The 24,473-nt window shown below is 48.7% G+C and overlaps 1 protein-coding gene and 1 long non-coding RNA gene across 4 annotated transcripts; both read left to right on the top strand.

Annotated features, from left to right (window-relative positions):
* The first annotated feature begins 5,778 nt into the window (after positions 1-5,778).
* LOC120679932 (probable alpha,alpha-trehalose-phosphate synthase [UDP-forming] 10) lies at positions 5,779-9,752 on the top strand. The gene is made up of 3 exons (XM_039961592.1): positions 5,779-7,715; positions 8,387-8,660; positions 9,166-9,752. The coding sequence occupies exons 1-3, from the start codon at positions 5,851-5,853 to the stop codon at positions 9,508-9,510; spliced, it is 2,484 nt and encodes an 827-aa protein (XP_039817526.1). The 5' UTR covers positions 5,779-5,850; the 3' UTR covers positions 9,511-9,752.
* A 2,370-nt stretch (positions 9,753-12,122) lies between these two features.
* LOC120680016 lies at positions 12,123-18,008 on the top strand. 3 transcript variants are annotated; one of them, XR_005677430.1, is made up of 4 exons: positions 12,123-12,213; positions 13,158-13,238; positions 15,709-15,820; positions 17,378-18,008. It is a non-coding gene; the product is annotated as an uncharacterized LOC120680016 (long non-coding RNA). The 3 variants fall into 3 exon arrangements; XR_005677428.1 differs by lacking the exon at positions 17,378-18,008 and having other exon boundaries at positions 15,709-16,082; XR_005677429.1 differs by lacking the exon at positions 17,378-18,008 and having other exon boundaries at positions 12,152-12,223; positions 15,709-16,082.
* The last annotated feature ends 6,465 nt before the right edge of the window (positions 18,009-24,473 follow it).

Consider the following 24,473-nt stretch of genomic DNA (forward strand, 5'->3'; position numbering starts at 1 on the left):
TTATAGTAATTAGTATGAAGCTGCCTTTTCAAAAAATACCCCAAAATGAATCCATCGTTAACGGCCAGTAGTACGGTCTCCGCAGAGCGCACAGAACGGCCCGGTTGCGTAGGATCCGAGATCCTGCACGCGATCTTCTCCCCTCCCCCAAATGCAGCGTGGCGAGTGGCGACGTGGTCTGGCGCATGCGCATAGCACGACGCCAAGAGCACGGGGGTCCAGCGCGCGACACCGGTCGGCTGCGGCTGGCCGGCCGGCCGGGCCGGGCCGCTCGCAGTGGTTACTCAGTGGCCGCTGCGTCCACACCGGCCGCCGCAGGCCCGCGGCGTCCAAACCGCGTCCGCATGGAACCTCAGACGAACAAACGGACGGACACGGACGGATCGGAGACGCCACGGTACTCCCTCCGTGCGCGGCCGGACGGCACGCGTTGCGTGCAGCAAGTCGTCGTTCGTCCGCTCGCTCGTGCAGCGCGGCCTGCCATGCCCATGCCAATCGCAAAGTTGGCAACCCGTACGCGCCGAGGGCCCAGTGGCTGCAAGACTTGCAAGCAAGCGTCCACTCGTGGAAGCACAGCATGAAACACGGGTTTTGAGGAGGTTCTTAGATTTGGTCCGCAAGTTTTTCGGCTACAAGTGAACATGCATGCAACAAATGAACTTTTATAGGCACGGCCATCTTTCTTTACTGAAACCTGGTCGCGCTCGCGGCCAGGGAAAGGGGCCACGTGGGCTCCGAAAACATCGGCCGTCGGATCGCGATCCGATGGTCAGAAATAGATAGAAATGTAAATTTTGCAAAAAAAAACCCCGAGCTTTGTTAAAATGAACATGGAGTCCATCAATTTAACGGAAAACCCCTCGGACTTCGTGGAGCCTTACTTTAAAAAAAAACCCTGAACTTTTAGTAATCGTGCCATACTCCGTGAATTTTGTAAAAAAACCCTAGACTTTGTTAAAATTATTATGAAGTCCATCAATTTTATAAAAACCCCCTTGAACTTTTCAGTAATCGACCGGTACTCCGTCGACACCAAATATACCAAATAACCCCGCAGTCTACCAATTTTACGAAAATCCCTCCGGACTTTTTGCAGTTCAATTTTTTAAAATAAACCTGAACTGGAGGGTATATTTCTGCGCGGCAACGCCGCGCAATGTTCTAGTTTTTAATGGCCTTTAATGGGTGATCCACTGCACCACAACACCAGGAGTACCATCGAACATCAGTCGGTAAAAATAGCCAGTCATCGTAAAACCGTCCGTTGGTAAATTTTTCCCGCGAGCGTTAGCCATGGCGAGATAAGCAGTATTGCATACATATTGCATCCCTTTTATCCATTATATGTTGTTGATGTTATGATGCATAAACGCCAATTATAAATCATATTGTATTGCATGTTGATGTAAGGATCAAATTGTAAATTATAATGTACCATTAGAAAATGGAATAAATCGTATCTCTAAGATGCATCTGAGGCAAATATATCACGCACACATGGCAGCGGTAAATGGTAATGGTCGGATCGGAAAATAGCGAAGGGGTCCATGAGGGTTGAGGGATAACCCAAGGTCCCCGAACCCCCATGGTTTCTCCTCTCTCACCAAAACTCAAAATCTCGAGAAAAAAAACATGGATAGTTGGGTAAGGTTCATAGCACTAGCACATACTATCTCCGCTGGACGGCACAGATCATGCAGCAGCTCCTCTTGACCTCTACGCTGCTTATGGATGTCCATGTCCGTTGGCCCGGCCCAAGCACGGCAAGGCCCGCTCTTCACCGTGCCCAGGCTGGCCCGGCCCGTTCACCGTGCTCAGGCATGTGCCGGCACCCCAGCCCGTGGGCTGACACGGCCCGGCACGGAGTTAGCGGGCCTATTTCGGGCCCGCTAACTCCAAAAGCATAGCCCAGCCAGCCAGCCCACAACAGAGCACACACGCCAGTGCCCCGCCGCCCCACCCCCCACTTGCGCAGCCCCCCCGGCCCCACTCCCCCGAGGCCCCGACCCCCAACTCCTCGTCTTCGTCTCCGCGAGACCGCGTCCGCGAGTCGGTGCCCTCCCCTGTCACCTCCTCGTCGGTGCATCGTGCTCCGCCACCTCCTTCACTCCTCGTCTCCGCCCGCGCCTCCGCCCCCTCCTCGTCTCCACCTCGCCGGCCGCCACCTCTTCGGCTCCGCGGCGCCGGCCGCCGCCTCCTTGTCTCCGCCCCGCGCCTCCTCGGCTCCGCCTCGCCGGTTGCCGCCTCCTCGACGCCGCCCCCGAGCCTCCTCCCGCAACCCTAGCCGGCTAACCCTAGATCTCCTCTCGCCTCTCCGCCGCCTCTCCGCCGAGCGCCGAGCTCCTCCCGCGACCCGCGCCGCCGGCCGCGCCTTGCCGCACTTCTTCTCCTCTCGCCTCTCCTCCCGCGTGGCCGCGCCTCGCCGTCGCCGGTTCCCCCATCGTGGGCCACGGGTGGCCCGAGCCCAACAAGCAGACTGGGCTCCGCGGGCTAGCCCGGCACGAAACAGGCCCGTGGGCCCGTGCCTGGGCCATCGACAGAGCCCGTAGGCTGACGGGGCACAGCCCGCTAAGGAATAGGGCCAGGCCAGGCACGACCTGGAAGTGACCGGGCTAGGGCGGGCCCGGGCGGCCCGGATGGACATCTATAGCGTTGCTGCAAAGGATTGGATCCCACGCACAATCTTCTCTGCTGCGTGCTCTCGCGCTTTCGAGCCGGGCCTAGCGCACCGACCGAGGCGGCGCCGTGCCTTCGTGCGGCCTTGCCAGGCGCAGAGGTGGGCCAGCCCCTCCCTCCTCTAGCCAGCCGGGGCCAGGCCTGCAGTGAAGTGGGCTGTACTCGTGAAATTGGCTGGCGCTGCTCGAACAGTTGGGCTTTATTTGAGCCTGTACCGTGGTACAGATCGCGGAGCTGCTGCGATTCGCGTTCGTGTCCGCACGACGCGCCCACCGAAAATTAGGTAGCTGGCCCAACCTCGGGGATACCTGCTGCTGACGAATCGTCAAACCCGCATTTTCTCAAAGTTGTCGTCCTCGAACGCCGCTTGCCCGCTTCAACGCGAAGCGCCGGCGGGTACGCGGCGCGCCACGGGCCGATGCGGCCGCCATGAGTCACTGAATCGGACGCACGGCACGGCGGCCGTGAAAGCGAGAAGCCCGGGGCCGCCGGAAGAGGCAGATCGCCACGGGATGCTGCGCCAGCCCCCGCCCGATCGGCGTGGACGCGGAGCGCCGGTGCCGCGACGCCGACCCGCGCTTGGCGTGCGGCGCCGCGACCCGCCCAACATGACCCTCTGCCTCCGCTTCGGCCGCGTGGCCGCGGCGGCGAAAAGTGCCCCTGCTTTTGCTTGGGCAGCCGCTCCGACTCCGAGTTCGAAGCGTGGACGATCGCAGACCACGCGCGCAGCCGCCGCCGCCGCCGCCGGCCGCCGAGCTGAGCGGCAAAAGTGTTGAGCTGGGCCGGCTGGGATCTGCGGAGGCCGACCGAGCGAAGGGTGCGCGGGTCGCAGAGCCGCCAGCCGCCGCGTCTGGGAACTCCCAGCTCCAGTGCGTGGTGTCGGCCTGCGCCCCGCCCCGGCTGGGTTGGGTCCAGTCCAACCCCAAGTCTCCAGCAGGATAATGTGGTTTGACTCCTGCGCGGTCGGGGTGGGGTTGGTTGCCGAAACGTTGCCGTTGACGCCTGCCTGCCTGCCTACACGCGGCTCGTTCCGAGCCCTGCTGTTTCTTGGAAGCCGGCACGTTGGGCGAGATGTTTCTTCGGTTGTTTACTTGCTTGCCAGATGCATGCGTTTTGCTCTGGATGTGCATCGGCTTCGCACATCGTTCGCTTTGACAAGATATCCAACGCGGAACGGTCGTCGCTACTACTAGTAGTACTAGGTTCCTTGGCGTTTGGCAAAACGTTTCTTGATCACGTAGGGGGCGCTTGGGTCTGCATTGTCCACGGAACGGTGCAAGTCGTACCTCCTCCTTTTCACCCGGCCCCGTTGGTTCATCATCACGTCGTGCGTACGTGCTAACTGCCTCCTCTTACCGTGCCCTTTTTTCCCCTAAAACTTATCAACCTGCGTTCCTATCCGCTTATTAATCTCCCATTAACGCGGGCCCCGCACGTTTTCTGGGCGTCAAATCAACCCGATCCCCATCCCCTTCGCATTATCCGTTTCCTATCTGCCTGCCGAGTTGCCGTCTCAGAAAGAAACTTGAGAGAGCAACGTTGCCGCTTCATGACAGGCAGGCCAGCGCTGCTCCAAAAATAGACGGGGGGCAAGATCAGGTCAATCATTCCCATCCAAGACCCGGCGAAATGGCGCCACAAAGAAATTTCCCTTTTGAGGGAACAGTAGCCAGAAGCCTAGAACGACCACTCGTTTAGGCATCGATGGCGTGTGTGCCCGTCCCTTTTACCTTTGACGTTTCCAAATATGCCCAGACAAACATGAGCCATTCGCGAAAGATGCAAATCACCCGGAGAGAATTACCACACGGAAATTAACACCCCATTAACATCTCCTTCTATAATAACCGTACGGAAATTTGTACCTCCTCCTGGACGAGACACGCAGCGCACCCCTTAAGACTCGGGTCGATGACCTACCCAGTTTACTGAGATCTTTCGTTACCGGATAAACTGCCGTACAACGATCATCGCGAGATTTAACTCTCCCCAAGTACGCACCGAGAGATTTACCTGTTTATCTTTACTGCGCTTTACCTTTTTTTTTTCTGGCAGAGGAAGGGAAGGAGCTCTCTTGCGTGCGAACTGAATCACCGTGGACCATATAGATCCCAGGACTTCCGTAGTGCTAAAGCATAGTAGTTGCAGAAGGAAACAGAAAGAATCAGAAAACTGATTTATGGAAGGCAAAACAGGGTAACAGTAAACAGTATCTGTTGCTGAACATGTTGCGGGGTTGGAGGGGCAATTACGTAAATCCATTTTCTGTTGCGGATAAGCCAGCGCACCCTCTGGAGATGATTACATGGCCACCCCTGCAGCTATTGCGAAATTTGAAGTTGATCCTTACATTTTTTGTGTAGCACTTTGCTCCGTGTGTGAACTTTCTCAAAATAATCTTGTGAATATCAATTTTAACACTTGAAGGTCGTGCCACCTTTTACATTTCACATACCAGGAAAACACATGTGTACTTAAAATGATTTGATAAATTATGAGTGTTCTAGGTTAAAACTTGAATTGATAATGGTGGATTTGTTTTTTTTTGTTTGCCTAAAGACATTGCCACATAGGGAGGCACTTGAAATCAAGAATATTAGTAGTTTCTTGCCCAGAAATGTGTTAAATTATGTATCCATAACAAACTATGAACCATAGATAGGATCAATAAAAACTTATATGCACAAAGTCACAAACGTAACCCGTGAAAAGTCACAAACTTATCAGAAAAATTTGTCCGTGTTGATTGTGCATCATAAATCACGTTGCGCCAGCGGAAAAAGATTCATAACGAATGCATTGGACACGTAAAAGTTAAGTAAACATTTCCTCTATTAGAACCTCCTTTACTTATAAACTTTAGTATGATAAAAAGGACACACACATCTATCGTACTTATTTGCTTGATTCATTTTCGAGACAGTTTCTAGAAACAAAAGAAACGCTCGCACGGCATCATATTGGCACGCAGCACGCAGCCCCCGTTTGATTTTTGAAAATGCAACAAACTGGAGGGCCAGGCTGGAAAAGTCTATTGCCATCTGGCCATCCAGCGCGACCTCCCTCGAGGTCGAGGCGTCGTTGGCTGCCCGGCTGTCAAATACCCAGGCGGCCGGCCCCATCCCCTCCAAATTCCCACGAGAACCCAAACCAAACGGCCGCACCGCCGCAGCAATGTCCTCCCCCTCCTCCTCCGACGGCGAGCGCCCGCCGTCTCCGGTGGAGGCGCGCCGCGTCGTCGTCACCCACCGCCTCCCCCTCCGCGCCGAGCCCAATCCCGACGCGCCGCACGGCTTCGATTTTTTCCTCGACACCGACGCGCTCCCGCTCCAGCTCTCCCGCGGCCTCCCGCGCCCCGTGGTCTTCGTCGGCGCGCTCCCCTCCGCCGCCTTGTCGATCCCGGCGTCCGAGGAGCTCGCGGCCGATCTCCTCGAGCGCTTCTCCTGCAGCCCGGTGTTCCTGGGTACCGGCCTCCACAAGGACTTCTACGACGGATTCTGCAAGCACTACCTGTGGCCGATGCTCCACTACCTCCTCCCGCTCGGGCCCTTCAGCGGCGGCGGCGGCGGCCTCAACTTCAAGGCGGAGCTCTACCGCGCCTACCTCACCGCCAACACGCAGTACGCCGACCGCGTCTACGAGCTCCTCAACCCCGACGAGGATCTCGTCTTCATCCACGACTACCATCTCTGGGCGCTCCCCACCGTCCTCCGCCACAAGTCGCCGCGCGCCCGGATAGGCTTCTTCCTCCATTCGCCCTTCCCCTCCTCGGAGCTCTTCCGCGCCATCCCCGCCCGCGAGGAGTTCCTCCGCGCCCTCCTCAACGCCGACCTCGTGGGCTTCCACACCTACGATTACGCCCGCCACTTCCTCTCCGCCTGCTGCAGGCTGCTCGGCGTCAACAGCCACACCCGCCACGGCAACATCGGCATCGACTACTTTGGGCGCGTGGTTGTCATGAAGATCCTCTCCGTTGGCGTCGACATGAGCCAGCTCCGCGGGGTGTTGTCGTCGCCGGTGACCGCCGCAAAGGCCAAGGAGATCGCCACCAAGTTCGCGGGCCGTAAGGTGTTGCTCGGCGTGGACGATATTGATCTGTTCAAGGGGATTGACCTCAAGCTCTCGGCCATGGAGAAACTGCTGGAGTCGCAGAGGGAGCTGCGCGGCCGGGTGGTGCTCGTGCAGATCAACAACCCGGCGAGGAGCCCTGGGCGCGACATCGACGCAGTTCGCGCAGAGGTGAAGGCGATGCGTGACCGGATCAATGGCCGCTTCAGCTTGCCGGGGTATGACCCGATCGTGATGATCGATGACCCCTTGACGATGCACGAGAAGCTGGCGTTCTACACCTCGGCGGACATCTGCATCGTCACCGCCGTGCGCGACGGCCTCAACAGGATACCGTACATCTACACCGCGTGCCGGCAGGAGGGTCCGCTCGCCAGCGGCGTGGCGGGCGCGCCGAGGGAGAGCGCCATCGTCCTGTCCGAGTTCGTCGGGTGCTCGCCGTCCCTGAGCGGCGCGGTTCGCGTCAACCCATGGAACGTGGACGACGTGGCCGATGGGATGGAGTCGGCGCTGCTGCTGGATAAGCGCGACCGGCAGATGCGGCAAGAGAAGCACTACAAGTATGTGATCACGCACGATATTGCCTACTGGGGGCGGTCGCTCGACCAGGACCTGCTGAGGGCGAGCGAGGACCACGCGTCCATGAACATCCTGAGTGTTGGGTTCGCCATGAACTTCCGCATCGTCGTGCTTGGGCCCAACTTCCATAAGCTCTCGCCTGGGGACATCAACCCATCGTACCACCGGACCGGCAACAGGCTCATCTTACTGGACTATGATGGCACAGTGATGCCGGAGGGGGTGACCATCAGATATCCTAGCCAGGAATTGATTCGCGTCCTGAACGAATTGTGCTCAGATCCAAAGAATACAGTATTCGTAGTCAGCGGGCGGGGGAAGGATGAACTGGCTGAATGGCTTGCGCCCTGTGAAAGACTGGGGATCTCTGCAGAGCATGGCTACTTCACAAGGTAAACAGTAAACACTACTGTTTCTTTATCATGGCATGTCCTTGTTTGCTCTGTGAAATTAAACTTGCTGCATTGCTCTTGGCATTTGATAAGTGACAAGTGGATAAGATGGCCTAGTTATGGGGACTTTTTTGGTGGCTGATGTTTGGATCCATACAAATAGCTTGTAGAGCAATGGGATTGCTGATACTTTTGGTGTCAGGCAAATATACTGTTCTGTTTGACTAACTGCAGACTTAAATTGTGTTGTTGATGGAATTGATGGTGTTGAATTAGCTCATCCAATGTATTTCCTGCCATAAGTGTTTGAGAGTACAACAGTTCTTGAAAAGAAATAAAATCTGATTATGCACAAACAGAAGTTTTTTTTTTGAAGAACTGCACAAACAGAAGTTGCCTTTTCTATTATACCGGAACGGTTGTTAGTGAGGTTGTGTTGACTTGGGCCACCGGTGGGGTTGCTCTGTCAAGTAGTATAGTTGCAGAGTTTTATATAAGTCCAAACTTCTACACAGTAGAGCTAATATAGTATGACGAGTGCGTCCTATACGATGATACTTGCATTTCTTTTCTCTGTATTCTACTACTACTTAATGATTACGTGCATGTGACTGAGGAGATTAAGGAATGAGATTGGCTGCTTCTTGAAGTAACTCTGTTTTGTTTATCAGGTGGAGCAGGGATTCTCCATGGGAGTCACCCAACTTGGTGATAGGCTTGGATTGGAAAAACCTTGTTGAGCCTGTAATGAAGCATTACACTGATGTGACCGACGGGTCATACATTGAGGCTAAAGAAACAGCACTAGTCTGGCACTACGAGGAAGCTGATCCGGATTTCGGATCATGTCAGGCTAAAGACCTCCAGGACCACCTGCTCAGTGTGCTCGCCAAGGAGCCCGTGTGTGTGAAAAGCGGCCATAAGATTGTGGAGGTTAATCCTCAGGTATGGAAGCATCTAAAAATCTCACGTGCTAGCTTTTTAGATAGCTACTGCTATGCCACTCTTCATCATTCGGAAAAAGGGATTACAATCCTATATATCTTGGTCTGCACTCTCTCTGTGGGTAGCCATTTCACTTTCCAGTATGCACAGGCCAAGACGAAAAGAACAAGTCTCAAAATTCCACCGGTAGATGTCATGATCAATCAAGTGTAGCTTTCAGACTAAAACACATTTAGATTAGGCTGACTCTAAGAAGATTTATCCAGCTCATGTTCAGCTACCATATCTCTTTTGCACATAGTTTAACATTTAATCTGAGCTGGTGGATAACATTTTCGTCGGCCATGCCTACTTATATTGCCTCTATTGCTGCCTATGTTTTACTACTGCCAAGTTATCTGCATTTACGGATCTCGTCAAGTTATCTGCATGAATAATATATTACTTCTTTTTACACTGCCACTTTGCTCCTTTTTGCCTAACGATAAATTATATTGTTCTGAAGGATGTGGGCAAAGGAATCGCAGTGCGGAATCTGATTGCAACCATGGGCGCTCGCGGAAGCTTGCCAGATTTCATCCTATGCGTCGGCGACGACAGGTCCGACGAAGACATGTTTGCGGCAATCACCACGCCCTCGAGCAACTTTGCGTTCCCGGAGTCTGCTGAGATCTTTGCTTGCACCCTCGGCAACAAGCCAAGCCTGGCCAAGTACTACCTGGAAGACTCGGACGATGTCCTGAAGATGCTAAAGGGCCTGATGGACTCGTCGCGTCCCGGAGGAGCGTTGCAGACTCAGGTGTTCGAAGGACCCCTTCGAGTGAGCCAAGAGTGGCCCGGGTCTTGGTAGAGCAATTTTGTTCGTGATTCCATTTTGTAACCAGGGTGGAGGAAATGGTTGGGGCAGAGGCAAAATTCAGTAGACTGACAAGTGACCGATCCATCGGTCGTTAGCGTAGATGACATCGTCTTTCTTGGTCATGTTTGCCTGGCTATAGTAGTTTCTGTAGAATCGGCGGAAGTTTTCCTATTTTTGCTCCTAGAGATCGCAAGGAAAACGAAGTAATCAATCAATCATGGTTCGTTGATCCATCTCTGGTGCTGATTGTTCTTTACTCTGGATAGCTACAGTTTCCCTCTTTTTGCTCCTTGAGTTCGGGATTTACTGTACATAGCAGCAGTGGCAGGCTAGCAGTGCAACTGTTGCATGTCCTGCAGGGTATATTTGCTCACTGCTTTTGATTTTGCTTCCAGCCAATCGATTTCCCCAATCTTTCCACTGTGAGCAACTCCCACTGCACACCGGCTTCCAGACCCCCGGCTGCGCCTGCGCAGCGCAGTCGCCACCCCGTCGCGTCACAGTATTGATTCCGCTTCTCGATCCTCACCACCAACTGTACTACAACAACAACTCCATGGATAGAACGTAGATCAGGTACGCACGTGTGACGACTTGCTTTGCTGGCAGCCGGTCATCGTGGTCTAGGCATTTTTTAACCTGCTGTGTCCGGTGCGCTCGCCCCGTTTTGACAGGGGCCAGTTTCTTCGAAGGACACGGCGAATCCGAGAAGAACCGCGCGGGGCGCAGTTGACGGAAGCGCCGCTGGCGCGTCAACGGCGGGCTCCCCGCGCGTGGTCGTCCGTGGCCCGCGTCCCTGCTCGTCCGCCCCTACCGCGAGGTCCGCGGAGCCCGGCGACGACGGCCGCACCCGCGCGCTCTCGCGGTCGTTGTCCGTCGATCGCCGTCGGTGACTCCCACCGGGGAGCTTGCTCCCCCGCTTCCGTGCCGTGCCCTGCGGCGCTTGCTCCTTCCCCGTCACGTGCCGGATGGACGGCACGGAAGGTCGCCCGCCCCGATCCCCCCCCAAGATTCTCCGTTTCCTCCATCGGCATGCACCTGTTTCTTTCGAGCCTTCCAGGTTGCCGAATTCTCGGAGAATTCCAAGTCTCCTCGCCACACTGACCGGACGCGCCAGCTCGGACGTTCTTCTCCCCGCCAAAGGGGTGGTTGGCCCAAAGTCTAAAGTCCGAACGCGAGCGAGTTCCAGTCACACACTCGGACTTGTATCACTGGTGCCATACACTGCATCCCGACATTTTCCCGACGCGTTTGGGGTCGAAAAGGCAGCTAAGCGATGGGAGCGTGTGTGGATAGGATCATAGGACGACCGACCGAGATGCCTGCAGGAGAGCCGTGGGAGACCAGATCGTGGCAAGGGGGAGGTTTCTTGCTGCGCTAGCTTTGCAAGAACAAGGCACAGGCCGCCTCGTAACAGTGCTGCATCAGTAGCACGCAGTTGGTGGACTAGGAATAATGTGTGCGGGATTGGGAGGAACAAGTGAGCAGCAACCCTTTTGGCATGCGACTGCCGTGTGTCTCTCCTCTCGATGATGGCCGGCGGCATCGCGAGGTGAATTGCAATCAGGCTAACGACGGAAAGGGGGGGGGGGGGGGGGGGGGGAGAGAGAGAGAGAGAGAGAGAGAGAGAGAGAGAGAGAATACGAGGCCGGGCAAAGGGTCGCTTTCCGGGTGCAGATCTTCTCTTTCCGATCGAAAGCGACGGCACCAAAAGCGAACATGGGCGCGCGCTACGGGCGAGGCGTGTGTGCTGATGGAGTGGATAACCTTTGCTGCTGCTGCTGCTGCTTTTGTCTGTTTGCGTATGAACTGTCGCTGGCTAACTTTCCATGCAATTAAGCCGCACGCGAACAACTGACTGTGATGATGTATCTCTCGTAGTAATCTTCTTTTTTAGGCTATTTCCATGTACTTTCTTTTCTAAAAAAAATAGAAAACTGAACGGGCGTCGCTTTCAGTTGTGAGCTGTATGATCTATATCTCTCCACCTCGTCCATGCTTGAAACGCAAGGTCCGATCCGTTTTCTGTTTTTAAATAGAAGTAGTGTGTCCACAACAAGAAAGGGACGCGTACCATTTTTTATGAGACCGGATTGGGAGCTTCCCTACCCCATTTTCCACTGTATTTTTCCCTTTCTAAGAGAAGGAAGAGCGAGCTAACTCTGATCAATAGCACTCCAAGTTAGGTATAGCATGGAGCACGTGCTAAATTGTGCGCATGGTCCAAATTTGGGTTTGGAACGAGGGAGTCGTACGTTGTGCGGTTGAGGACTTGAGGTTGACCTAAGCAAGTTAAATAAAGCAGATTTGCTCCTTTTAAGTTGACTGAAATCTTGTTTTGGCGTAAGTCACCGCTGTGAATCGTCAGATTACTGTTCACCGCTTTAGATGCTCATAGTCTTATCGGGGCCGCTCTGTTGTGTCGTCGCCCATTTTGATGGCTTGCGAGTCCACTTTCATTTATCTTCCTGTCTCCCCCTCTCATTTCCTCTATCGCTCTTCTCTCTCCAGTCTGTTCCTTGTGTGACTCTCTGACTCCTCTCATTTCCCCTCTCTCTCTGCTCTCTCCAGTCTCTTCCTTGCTCTCACGCGCACGACAGCAGGAGGGAGTGTTGCTTCATCCATCACCGAATCGGGCGCCGCCTGCTCACATTGGAAGCAGGGGATGGCCCTGGACATTGCCGACTGTTCCTGGTATTTTCGGGTGATTTTTAAGTGCCTTTTGTTCCTCAGATTCAAGTGCGATTTGAGGAAAATTTCTTGGGGAAATCGGTGTTATGATATTTGTGATTATCGCCAGGGAGATCCCCTAGCAAATTCTCCACTTAAGCTTCACAAATTTATTTCCCCCCTGATTTGTTAATCACCCAGGGTTTGATGAAATTCACAAAACTGATGGTGGATTCATGATCCTTTGAAGTTCTTCTTCCTGGATCTGTTTTCCCTAGATGAGAGGAGCTTGTAGTTTAAATTAGGTGCGAATCAGAGTTGTTTAGATTGAGATTTGGCATATTGATGTGGAGCACAGACCTATTGTTCGTGAATTGATTCTGTTCATGGCCTGCAGCTCAGTATTTGTTACCCACTGATTCTTCAGGTACACTAAAATTGTAACTCTTAGTCATATGCATCTGATTGAAACTAGCACTTCTAGGTACAACGAGAATTATCTATAGTGTGTTTGTTAGAATCATGCATGACTTTATTTGTATAACACCCATGAGAGGCATTAATGGGTCTGAGAGTGTTAAATGGATTTTTACATTTTGGCACGGGAATGAACAATATGTTGGCCTACTAGTATATGACTCTGTCAGTTATAATATTCCCCCCTGTTGTGGCCAGTAAGTGTTAAATTACTCTGTTCCCTGCCAAAAATTCAGGGTAGACTTGCTGGTGTAGCTTTGTGAAATTTGAGAGTTCTACTGTATCTTGGTAGGAGTGGTAGGATTGTCATTGGCCTGGCCAACCTTTTTTTTAACCAAATCATGTGTGATCGTGTCATATAAATGTACAATTCTTGCATGTCGAGGTCTTGCTTGCCTATACAAATATCTTTCTGTATCATGGACAACTCCTTTTTCTGGGTGCATCTTCTCCAGTTTACTAGTTCTTATGGGGATGAACGGATGATGCAGTAATCAATTACTCCTTGGGAGGTACGAGGCACACAACCAAGTGCAGCTGAACACCAACATTGCAAGTGTTGATTCAGAGAGGTAGTGTTTTTGTTGCTGTCATCATGCCAGTTTGTTTGGTGTTCCTATTAACACTAGCACTGTTGTTGTTTTAATCTTTGCTGCTAGTGACTCACTTTTCAAATAGGTTAATTATTTTAGAAAAACTGGATGGCACTAGTAGTGTTTAAGCTGCATATCTCTCTATGAGTATCAAAACTTAGAGCTTATTGCACATTCTTTTAATGTTCTTGGTGTCAACATATTTAATGTCCCACCCAACCCATCCTCCAATTTCTTGAAATTATTTCATTTCTTTAGTTACTAGTCCACAACACATTATACTGTGACGTTTCGTGTAAGTATTTTTTTTGTTCCTCTTATGTGCTACCTCTCCTTGTATTTGTGCATGTTACGCCCACTTGACCAAGCATAGTGATTTTTCTATTTCCTTTTACCTGTAGTTGTATGGAAAAAATTGTTTACAAACAACCATTAGTTCTTTGTCAAGTGTAACTTTTTATTGTTTTTCATTATTATGCTAATTGTAAAAAAGACTTATGTGAGTGGTATATTTGTATGGGTTTACGAAATCACAACTTTAATATTAGAAAGCTACATAAAGTTTTCTTTGTATCTTGTAATTGTGTTTTTTAGTGGTTAATAAATCTTGTAATTGTCATGGCCTATTAGGTTGGATTTGTGGTCTATTAGTGTTGGATTTGGGTATTCTAGGTTGGGATATGGTCTTTTTTTTTTCTACAGGTTGTTGGGTTTTTTTGTTGCTAATGGTTTGATTTGTGGCCTGTTAGTGTATGATTTGTCTAATTCCAGTTGGTTTGTGTCCGATTCATGGCCAATTAGGTTGGATTTGTGGTGTGTTAGTGTTGTATTTGGGGATTCTAGGTTGGGATATGGTCTATTTTTTTACAGGTTCTTGGATTTTCTTTTTGGTTGCTAATGGTTTTCAATTCATTTTAATTTGCGTGGTGCGTTTGGCAGTTCCTATTGGAAAAATTGCATGCTCATTGTTCTAAATTTACATCTGGAGAAGTTTGTGTAATTTCCATATTTCTCCTATGTATTTTGCATTTATGATTCTTTTGGCTTTAGAAATGCACATTGACAAGGTTGATCGTGAACTAATGACAAGTGGAAGTCCATGTCTGGTGCTGTGATTTCTTTTTGCTTCCCGTGCCCCCCTTAACCATTCATATGTAATTAGTTTTTTATGTGCTTTGCTGCTTGGCCTCATGATGAATGCTCTGCTATAATTTTGTCACAGTTTTGCGGTCTCTGTGGGTGCTGAAATTATATATTTTTCGAAAATGAAAATTTTATTGTTTCTTCAATTGAAACTTAGGATGGTTTTTCTCTTGATTATAATTAAAACTTCACCATGTGTCATGTTTCTAGTATAAGTTACTTTTAATTTCCATTCATGTTTCTGATCTATACATTCTTGTAGCCAGGATTCTTGTAGTAAAGGGTTTAACCTATCTATATGTGCTAACCTAACTATGTGTGCAATACCCCTTTTTTCCCCATGAATCTGATGACAAATGACAATGTTGCTTTAATTTGTTCAAGCACTATATGAGTGAGTTATCCTCTGGATGTACCCAGTCTGTTTTTTTATGTTTGATATTTTCTATGAATTTGTTAATATGATGTCCTAGCAGACTTTTCTTTATTCCTCTTTTGTGTGTGTTTTAATTCTTCACACACCCTTTTTATATATTTATAGCACACTAAATTGAAGATGCTCAAGAGGAAGCTTGCAAGTTCACTGAAACACAATGCCATCATCCTATATTTTTTAAGTAGCATTTTCAACCTAATGAATATCTGTTTATCCTACATTTTTATTTTTGGAATATATAGTTTTATTTACATACAAAACACACTACGACGACAATATGCGTGACACTGTAATTGATGTACAAATGAACTGTAATTCCTATTTCCTTTGTGTGCCCTTTGTGTCAAGGTATAGATTACTAATTATAATGACAATTGTTTATTTCATATTTATAGATTATGTATATTTTCTGCGCCCTTTGTGTCATAAGGTTGTAGTGCTTAGTAATTAATATTTTCTGTCTGATGCATTTGCAGAATAGCCAACCCATTAATGTTCTTTTATTACTTTTGTGTCTACCTAGTGCATGATTCTTGTATTTCTGCCAAATATATACCTACTCTTTGAGTCTTTGTTGAATATTGCATGTAAATATGCTGAAAATTTCTTCAAATGTGCTTCACTTTAAATTAGCTATTTGTCATATTTAGTTTATCTGTAGTGTTCCATCTTACCTTAATTTTTTAATGTCTAGTTCTAGCTGACTTATTACATACAAAGCATACTATAATGACATTGTGTGGTACACCGTAACTATTATGTAAATGAACTGTAATCCATATTTCTTTTGTACCGTAACGACACATTTGTAAAACATTTGTTGTCTTCTTTCTTTGTTTGGAGCTAATTATTTAATACATATTTTTGTAGTTGTTGAAAGGCATTCCCATCGTAGTGCTGCTGTCAACTTCTAAATGGAGAACCAATCAACTTGTCTCCATGTTCTTGTTTTGATGCTCTTGGGATCCGAGGTGGTGCGCAAGTGAGATTTATGCTTGCTTATGGTTGATTTCTTCATACTATATGAATTCTGTACATATAAACTTATTCTATATTGTTTTCTGCTTACTTTATACTTGTTTCCTAGAAGATATTTTTGAAGATTATAACTAGAACATAATAGATAAGATGAGGTTGTTAAGGTTATTTAGTTCTGTTTTTTATACTACCGACCATTCTTGCATACGATTTTGTGATTACTGTACTTTCACTAGTGTCAGCTTTTTTTAGTGCTGCTTCCTTGATCTGTTTTTCCCCATTCCCCACCGGTTGGATACATTAGAAATTTTAATATATACAATTGACATGCTGCTTAGTGTTAGGTTGTATTAAATTTTCCTATCCTATATTTTGTCTCTTTGAGTTATGCATGTTGCTATTTTGCTCTTTGTTACATTCAGGCTACACTAGGCAACAGGATCGTATACTACTTCTAATAGGATCAATAGCTCTAATTTGATGTGCAATGTATTAATAAATTTGAGCTATGACTTGCTTACACTTTTCAATTCTCTGCCCTCCTTTTACCTTCCACTTTTATTTATTCCCCTGCCACTGCCTATGGAATTTGTATCCTATATGTACTTTGTGCCATTTCTAAGTGGTAGAGAAGAGGTTTGTCCTGAGCGTTCTCACTTTTGTCTTTCTTCCTTTTACTATTTCTAGTCCTTTTTTAATTATATTTTTTTATAGTTTCCAAACATGCACTCATGCAGTCTACTCGTTTTCATTTTAGTGATATATGTTCATCAACTGCATAATCAAATGAATGAAATTTTATTGGTAACCTAGTGCATTCTATATAAGTTTGTTCACCTTATATTATATTGCAATCTATTACTGTTCATTTTAACTCTTGAATTTGAGTTACATGTACCTTTTGCTGGAATTACAGTTTAAATACTTCTAAATTTCAGTTCATATCCTGGTGTAAATCTTGAAGAATTATCATGTAAGTAGAGTGATACATCTATATTGTTTTAATTCCTATTCTATTTTTAATATTTGGCTACATGCCTACATGTTCAAAATCTTTCTTTTAATTGATCGACTAAGAGTTTAAAAATGCATTTATGTATATGAAAGGTGATTTATTTCTAGTTTTTCTTTATGTTCCCTTCAACCAATTACGCTTTTAGAAATTTTCTGCTGATATATATTATTATGGTTTCATTTCTTATCAGTTCCAGTTTATAATATCTAAAGTTACGGTGGTGATTGTACCGTGAGATGTATGTCAACAATGTGTAAATGATGCAATATTTCAAAAATTTCCATTGAACACATTTATTTGGGAGAGTGCATTTGTTCCTGGTATTTTGCATTATGTCCAATTTGGGAGAGTGCATTTGTTCCTGGTATTTTGCATTATGTCCAATTTGCATCTGACTGGGTTCCTCAGGCACCATTGAAAATTTTGCATCTTACTGACTATAGATAAAACCTGTGAAGTTGAAGTTTGCTTTTGCTTTTGTTTTTTTATTCTGAATTGATTTAGCTTCTTGTGAGTGGGATCTTATGTTTTGGTTGTTTTCTTTAGGTTGTCTTTAGACATGCCGACTCGAGCTCTTCAACCCAATGCTTCTTTACGGGAGGACATTCCAGTTGCTCGAGACATTTTCACCTATCTTTATTGAAGAAGGTCCTCAGTCTTCTCTGATTTTAGGGTGGTAACCTTCTAAAGATTTGAGCATTCTTTTCATGTTGTCTATTTGTGCTTCGGGACGGTTGGTGGGATCTGCTAATGTTCCAGATTACCGTATTGTTGTTGACCAGCTCGCAGTTATGCATTCATCCAATGCCCTAATGATGTTGCTGCTTAGTCTTTGAGGGCTACGAATGTTACTGTTGGCAGCTTTCAAGTTCTTCTTTGACTTGGTTAAAAGTGTTGAGATGATGCCTTTCTATGATGACATCAACCAACACCCAAGAGTCTGCATATGGATTGAAGATCAGGGTGGCTCTTCTTCTATTTTGGATGGCAATTTGCTTGGTGGTGAAATTCTGGTCACTTTCTGTTGACATCTTTTGATGGGCTTTGTCATATGAACATGCTTGACATTCTCATGTTTTCTTATCTTTTCTTGTATGAAACAGTAAGGCGAGAGCAGCACCTAAGGGCTTTGTCATATTTGGGTTGTTAATATATGTTTGGGCTTTGCTCCTTGTAATTTGAATTCAACACTTACAAAACATAGCGAAGCCCACTTATAATTAGGCTCCCTAGGATGGACATTCAATGGTCCAGGGCATTGACTTATACATTAGCAAAAAATAAGTTACCCAAAAAATACAGTGACTTACACATAATAAAAACTCAGTCACTTTACACGGAGGCAGACCCTAAATAAAGGGCATTACAGGTTAAAGTACTAGAGGTATGAACAAACCGGGAGAGTTGGAACCTTGAAGGTTTCTTCTCTAGCATTTATTTTCTAAGTTTATACATCCATACGTGATTAATTAAAAAAAAAGACTACGTGGAGGCCAGGAGCTGGCCTGTTGCTCTGATAGACCGCCGTTGTAAATTCGCAAGAAGACTCGACACATGTGCGGTGCGTCGGGAGGTCACCGATTCCAGTCCCAGCAGAAAGTACGTGTACGTAGCTCGTAGCACGTGCTGTTCCCCGTACTCGGACCTCTCTACTCTCAAAGACTCGAACCGTACCACCAGGCGCACCAACCTCTCCATAGTTTCCACCACACACGTGGTCCACGCGGACAAGTCGTCGTGTCGCCGCCATGCACGGCTAGCTAGAGCTAGCGCTAGACCCCATAGGCCTCCTGCCTCCAAGAACAGCTACACGGGGGGCTCCGGCAGACGGGGGTGCTCGCTTTCGGCTTTCTTATCCGTTGTGGATAAGTTCAAGCTATTCCGTGATCGCTGAGACCTGACGTCGTCGTCGTCGTCGTCTATAATTGGGCAGGTTTGCTGCGCCAAGTCCGGACCAGGGCGCAGACGGCGACGGCCGCGGGAATGGGGTGCTGGGTGCACCTGCACTGACCCGGCAGCCCATCCAGGTCCCTGAATCCCCTGCAACTCTTGACAGACCCACCCAACGTCCCAACCAGCCAGGCCGGGAGGGGACACACGAGAAGACGCCGGCTCAGCCGCTCAGGGACCGGCATGGGAACTGGCACCTGGCAAGTGGCAAGTGTAATCTGGTCAGTCAGTCAGTCAGTCACCTTTCCCTACGAGCTGCGGCGGCGCAGAGACGGTCAGGCGCGGCGGACGGAGGGGAATCAGCAGCTGGCGGCCCCGGCGAGGGGGAGCGCCGCGCCGCGCCGCGCCGCGCCGGGCACTCCTGGCCCTGGGTTCGTGGTTCCTCGTCGGCTCCGTCCCACACGTCGCCAGCGCGCCGTGGCGTGAGCCCACCGGCCACTGGGCCGATCGCCGCCTGCGGTCTGCGGATCGGACGCTCTCCACCGGGGGCCGTGGTGATCGTGTCACCCGTCTCCCGTCTGGTGTGTGATGTGTGAGCAGGGGGACGAGCCGGACGGCGCAGCTTTAGTTGGGCCACGGTGATGCGATCGGCCTCGTCTCCCAGACTCCTCACGTGACGAGAAGACAACAAGATCGACCAACCGGCTTGGCAGTTTTATGTTGCGAGCTCGTGTCAACTGTGTGTATGCATGCAATGCACATGGGATGCACCAAGATACTATAGCACGAGGCAAGTTTTTTTTATTTGTGTCACCTGCTGAAAGGCCTGAACCTAATCCATATCGTCCATCATCTGGGAGGAGGATGGTGGTCCAGCTGGCTTGAGAGGAGCCGCTCTCTGCGCCTCTGCCTGCTTGCTGATTTACCCTTTTTTTCCTCCGCAAAAGGTATGGTCCTTGTTCATTTGGATCACTTTTGTATTGCATACGGTTCTTGCTACGTTCTGTTAGGTTAGAGCATCTCCATAAACGTCCAAAAAATAGAGTTTTAAAAAAGTGGTTTTAAGACCTTACCAAAAACGTAATTTATTTTTTTAGAGGTCTAAATGTGAAATTTTTTCGTAAAAAGATCTAAAATGCAAAAAGTACTCATGATGGCAGCACGCCTTCGGTTCGGGATAATGTTGTTCATTTATTTTTGTTTAACGCTTTTGGTTGAAATCACTTAGGGCATGCTTCTCATTGCTCGATACCAAATCGTCCCTAAAGGTCTCGAGTTGAATCACTTTTTGATAAAAAATATGCCAGCTCTTGCCTCTTCATGTCTATGATTTTTTTTTGTCTCGTGCTAAGATGGGGCCCCACGTATGGATTATGTCCAATCTGAACCCGTCTTAGTTTGCTGTACGTCATTGTAATGAATATGGCACCATTTATGCCATTTTGAGTGATTTTGGTGATAGTATGACAACGCAATCAATGAGACTAATGGTTTTGTTAAGTGAACATTTCTAGATCCCAGGGATGAAGTAAAAAGGTCATACAAAGCAAAACATGAAGAAAGAACTCAAAGAAACGCTTAATTGGATGAGTTCTGCAGAAAACAGGAGCACCGGAAGAACCGATACCTGCAGCATCGGTGCATTCGATGGTTGTCGGAAGTTCCGACGCCCTGGCATCGGTGCAAGTCTGAGCACCAAATGGAGATCAAGCGAAGACCAAGTCAAGATTGCCAGGTCACCGGTTGAACCGACGGCGTAAAGCTAGGCATCGGTGCATTGGATGTACTATGTTCCAGAGACGATGTCAAGCATGCAAGAGCCAAGCCTTCAGCACCGGTTCAACCGATGGTGCACCGGAGTATGGCGTCGGTGCAATGACGTCAGCAGAAGTGGGAGGTCCAACGGCTAGTCCTGGCGCTGTGTGTGACTGGTTTGACCGACGCCCTATGCATCGGTTCAACCGGTGGTCCCTGCAGGCACTGCAACTGTGTTAGGAAGCCAACGGATATTTCAGTTGCTGTAGGTGACCGGAAGTTCCGACGTCCCTGCACCGGAAGTTCCAATGCCTACGCAGAAAACTGGCCAACGGCTAGTAACGGCTCTCTTGAGTTGGTGGCCTATATATATGCCTCACCCCGGCCATTTGAAGTTTGCTGGAGTCTCAAGACATCTCATACACATCCAAGAACACCTCTAAGCCATCCAAGAGCATAAAGATCAAATTCTTAGTCCTTAACACAAGCTTTGTTAGTGTTAGTGCAAGGTTAGCTCTTGAGTGAGTGATAAAGTAAGGTTTAGATCCTTGTGCTGTGGTTTTAGAGTGAACCAAAGTTGTATCTCGGTGCGCCGGCTTCCTTGGAGCTTTGGTGGCTCGCCGGCAAGTCAACGACCCTCCGGTTTGGTGTGGAGCGGCGTCGACGACATTGTGCGGGGGATGAAGACCCTTCCTTCGTGGGCAATCTCCCTTAGTGAAGATTGGGATCAAGGTGACCATGATTGTGTTCACGTAAGAGACTTGATTGCCGGGAAGCGATACTCTTCGTGAGTGCTTCAACAACATGGACGTAGAGGCGCCTCTGTGGCAATCCGAACCACAGGATAAATCCTCGTGTCGAGAGTTCGCTTCCTCTCATCCCTCTCTTTAAGCTTTCGCATTTTATATTGCAACTTGTATGTCTTTACTTTCTTAGTGTAGCATTTTGTTAGGATTGGCTATAAGTTGTAAAACTCTTTTGGGATGAGGATTTCACACTAATATGAACCGTAGTTGCACATCTTGATAGCTTGATTTAATTTAATTTTTGTGCAAATTAATTGGAGCCATAGATTAAAGTTTTAATAATGCCTAATTCACCCGATCCCTCTTTAAACTAGAGCAGCCGATCACTTTCGGTCATGTACCAACGCTTCCGCAAAGAGTAACCCCGACGAAACCGGCCACGGGAGATTTCCCCGGATCACCTGGCGGCTGGCGCGCTCTGGTGGATAAACGTGAAACACAGGGGTGCGTGCGGCCAAGGCGACCGGAATTCAGAAAAAAGCTGAGCATCATTTGGGCCCCGGGAGATCTTTGCCGGGCGACCGAAAATACCACAACGGCCACACCGAACCGAATGTCGGGCCCCGGGGCCTACAGATCCGCCCGCCGCCGTACCATCGCTGCCATGCGGAGACGGGAGGCCACCGGCCACGGCGTGCTGCCGGCAGGTAGGACCGGTCGATCGCTTGCCTGCTTGCGGGGCGCGCCATTTCTCTCTCCTTTGCCGGCCGCCGCCGGCGTCGCGTCGGCTGCCGACCGCCGAGGAGCGCGCGCGACGTCGGCACCGGCCATCGATAGATCGGATACCCTGCCCACAGGGTTCGCGACGAGTCAGGAATGGCGTGTGGATACGTGGGAGCGTGTGATCAGCTACGGGCAAACCACGAGTGCCAAAAGCATCGGACGGAAGTCGGCAGGCAGCAGCGATGTAGCTAACTCCTGACGCAGGCGTGCCACGTCCTGATCCACCAATGGATCGGCGAGGTCTCTCGGTCGGGAAAACCGATGGCGGAAGGGTCCCCGTCCCGCCGAGCGGCACGCGTGTTCGGCCGGCGAGAGCTCCGGACGTGGGTGCAGCGGTCAACTCCGGCCACGCGGCGTTGCGGGGGACACGGCACAGATGCTAACTGAACCGTGCGCCTGGGCGCAGGTAGGCTCTGCGCGACGGCCGACGGCGTCCGAGGCTGTGAGGCGTGGCTGTCGAGCTGGTCGACGAAGTTGCGGGCGTTCGTGGCACAGGGAGTTTAACTGTTTAAGGCCGCCCCAGGTCTGGTCGCGCGTGTGTAAGAAAAGAAAAGCACGCGGTGGTGCTAGTCTGCTACTCCGTCCCAAAATAATTATAAATTTATCCCACAAAAAAATAAAAACTTTGACCTACCTGCCTCAAACGACAAAACAATTTTCGAAATATTCTCAACTAATAGCACATCCACTCATCACAAAAGACAAGAAATATTTTTATAATTTTATATATAGTGTTGGTTTGCGTGTTTGGTTCTAAAATTATATTAATTTTGAGATGGAGGGAGTAGTTTCAATCATGTCGGTTTGCCGCTGACTCTCCCTGCCATTGCCATGAGAGAGGAGGAAGTGAAGTCTGCTTCTTCTTCCTTTTTTTTTAAGTGGGAAGAGAGGTCTGCTGCGCAGGAGTGTCCAGCAGATAGAGTCCCGCATTCCTGCGGGAGCCTAGCCTAGTTGATACCCTAGTGGGCTGGCCAAGTACCCGCAAACCGTCGCCCACCCATAGCGGTAAACTGATCTGGTTTGACCGGTTACCAGTAAAAACCGGTCAAATTCAAAATCTAAATCAAAGACCTCTGTTCAACCGGTTCCTATCAGTAAGCCGACCGGTTAGACTGGTATACCGGTCCGGTTTGAGCGGTAACCGATCGGTTTGAGCGGTAACTGGCCAAATTCAAATTTTTTTCTTTTTTTGGTTTAAATTTAAATGCCCGCAAAGTATACCAAATGAATATTTGTATAACATATTTTAGCCTAAATGAATCCTTCAACCCTCTTTTGTACTACTTTTACATTAATACAATGTATTTGTATACTTCACATGCCCGCAAAGTATACTAAATGAATGAATATTTAAAAAAATTGACACTATTAAATTCGTTGCAACTTGAAGTATTTTTATGAATTTTTCATTTTTAAGAATTCAAATTTGAATTTTAAATTTGGACCGGTTTGAAACCGGCCAGAACCGGAACCGGTCTGGTCCGATTTGACCGGTTACCGGTAAAACCGGACCGGTTCCGGTCGGGATTTTTAATCCTGGCCGCGACACACCACTGGGTCTCCTTGCCCAAAGGCATCTGATCCGCCTGGCCCATGCGCAACAATGGGCCTGCAGCCACTGCCCGCTTTCTCCCTGCGGGCCAACAGGCCAAGTGTGGGGCTAATGCTCTACAATTGTCACCATTTTTTTAAAATCCTTTTTACCTCCCCCAATTTTGAGCCGAATTTACTTTTCGTCCCTGGACAACAAAACCGTCAGTCCAGTCTCCTCATACTCACAAAACCATTTACATAACCTCCTTGAGCGGTTTGAGGATGAGGTGACAGCGGTTTTTCTCCTTTTATTTTATTTTTTATTTTGACTAAATCTTTGTAAAATCATAGTAAATCATAAAAAATAAAAAATTCATAAAATTTGCTTTTTGTGATTTATTGTGATTTTTCAAATTTTTTGTCAAAATAAAAAATAAAAGAAAAAGAGAAAAACCGCTGCCACCTCACCCTTAAACTGCTCAGGAGGTTATGTGAATGGTTTTGTGGGTCTGAGGAGGTTGGACGGACGGTTTTGTTGTTTAGTGAGAAAAAATAGATTCGGCCCAAAATTGAGGGAGGCAAAAAAGACTTTTTTCTTTTTCTTTTTCCTGCAAGCTGGTGCCCGCAGCCCTTGCCGCACTTTTAAAGCTGGGCCATTCCTGGGCCCAAACTACCGCAAGCTAAGAACCTGCCTAACACCAATCTCGTCCTACATATAGGGGTGGTAAAGAGCCCAACATTTTAAACTAGAAAATCTAAAGGCCGGACCCTAAAAGAACCGGACTCTAATCTTATACAATTTTAAACTAAAAAAATCTAAAGGCCTTGTTGGGCTGTGAAGAGGCCACTAAAGCCATGGCCCATTACCACCCCTACCTACATACACAAGTGTTATCGTGAAGATTCAGCACAAGAACACAGCGCGCGGCGTAGAA

Source organism: Panicum virgatum, chromosome 6N (assembly GCF_016808335.1).
Source record: "Panicum virgatum strain AP13 chromosome 6N, P.virgatum_v5, whole genome shotgun sequence".
NCBI lineage: Eukaryota > Viridiplantae > Streptophyta > Magnoliopsida > Poales > Poaceae > Panicum > Panicum virgatum.

Coding starts and splice junctions, on each gene's coding strand:
- LOC120679932 (XM_039961592.1), top strand. CDS start 5,851: ATGTCCTCCCCCTCCTCCTCCGACGGCGAGCGCCCGCCGTCTCCGGTG. Junction 7,716..8,386: donor GAGCATGGCTACTTCACAAG/GTAAACAGTAAA, acceptor TTTGTTTATCAG/GTGGAGCAGGGATTCTCCAT. Junction 8,661..9,165: donor TTGTGGAGGTTAATCCTCAG/GTATGGAAGCAT, acceptor ATTGTTCTGAAG/GATGTGGGCAAAGGAATCGC.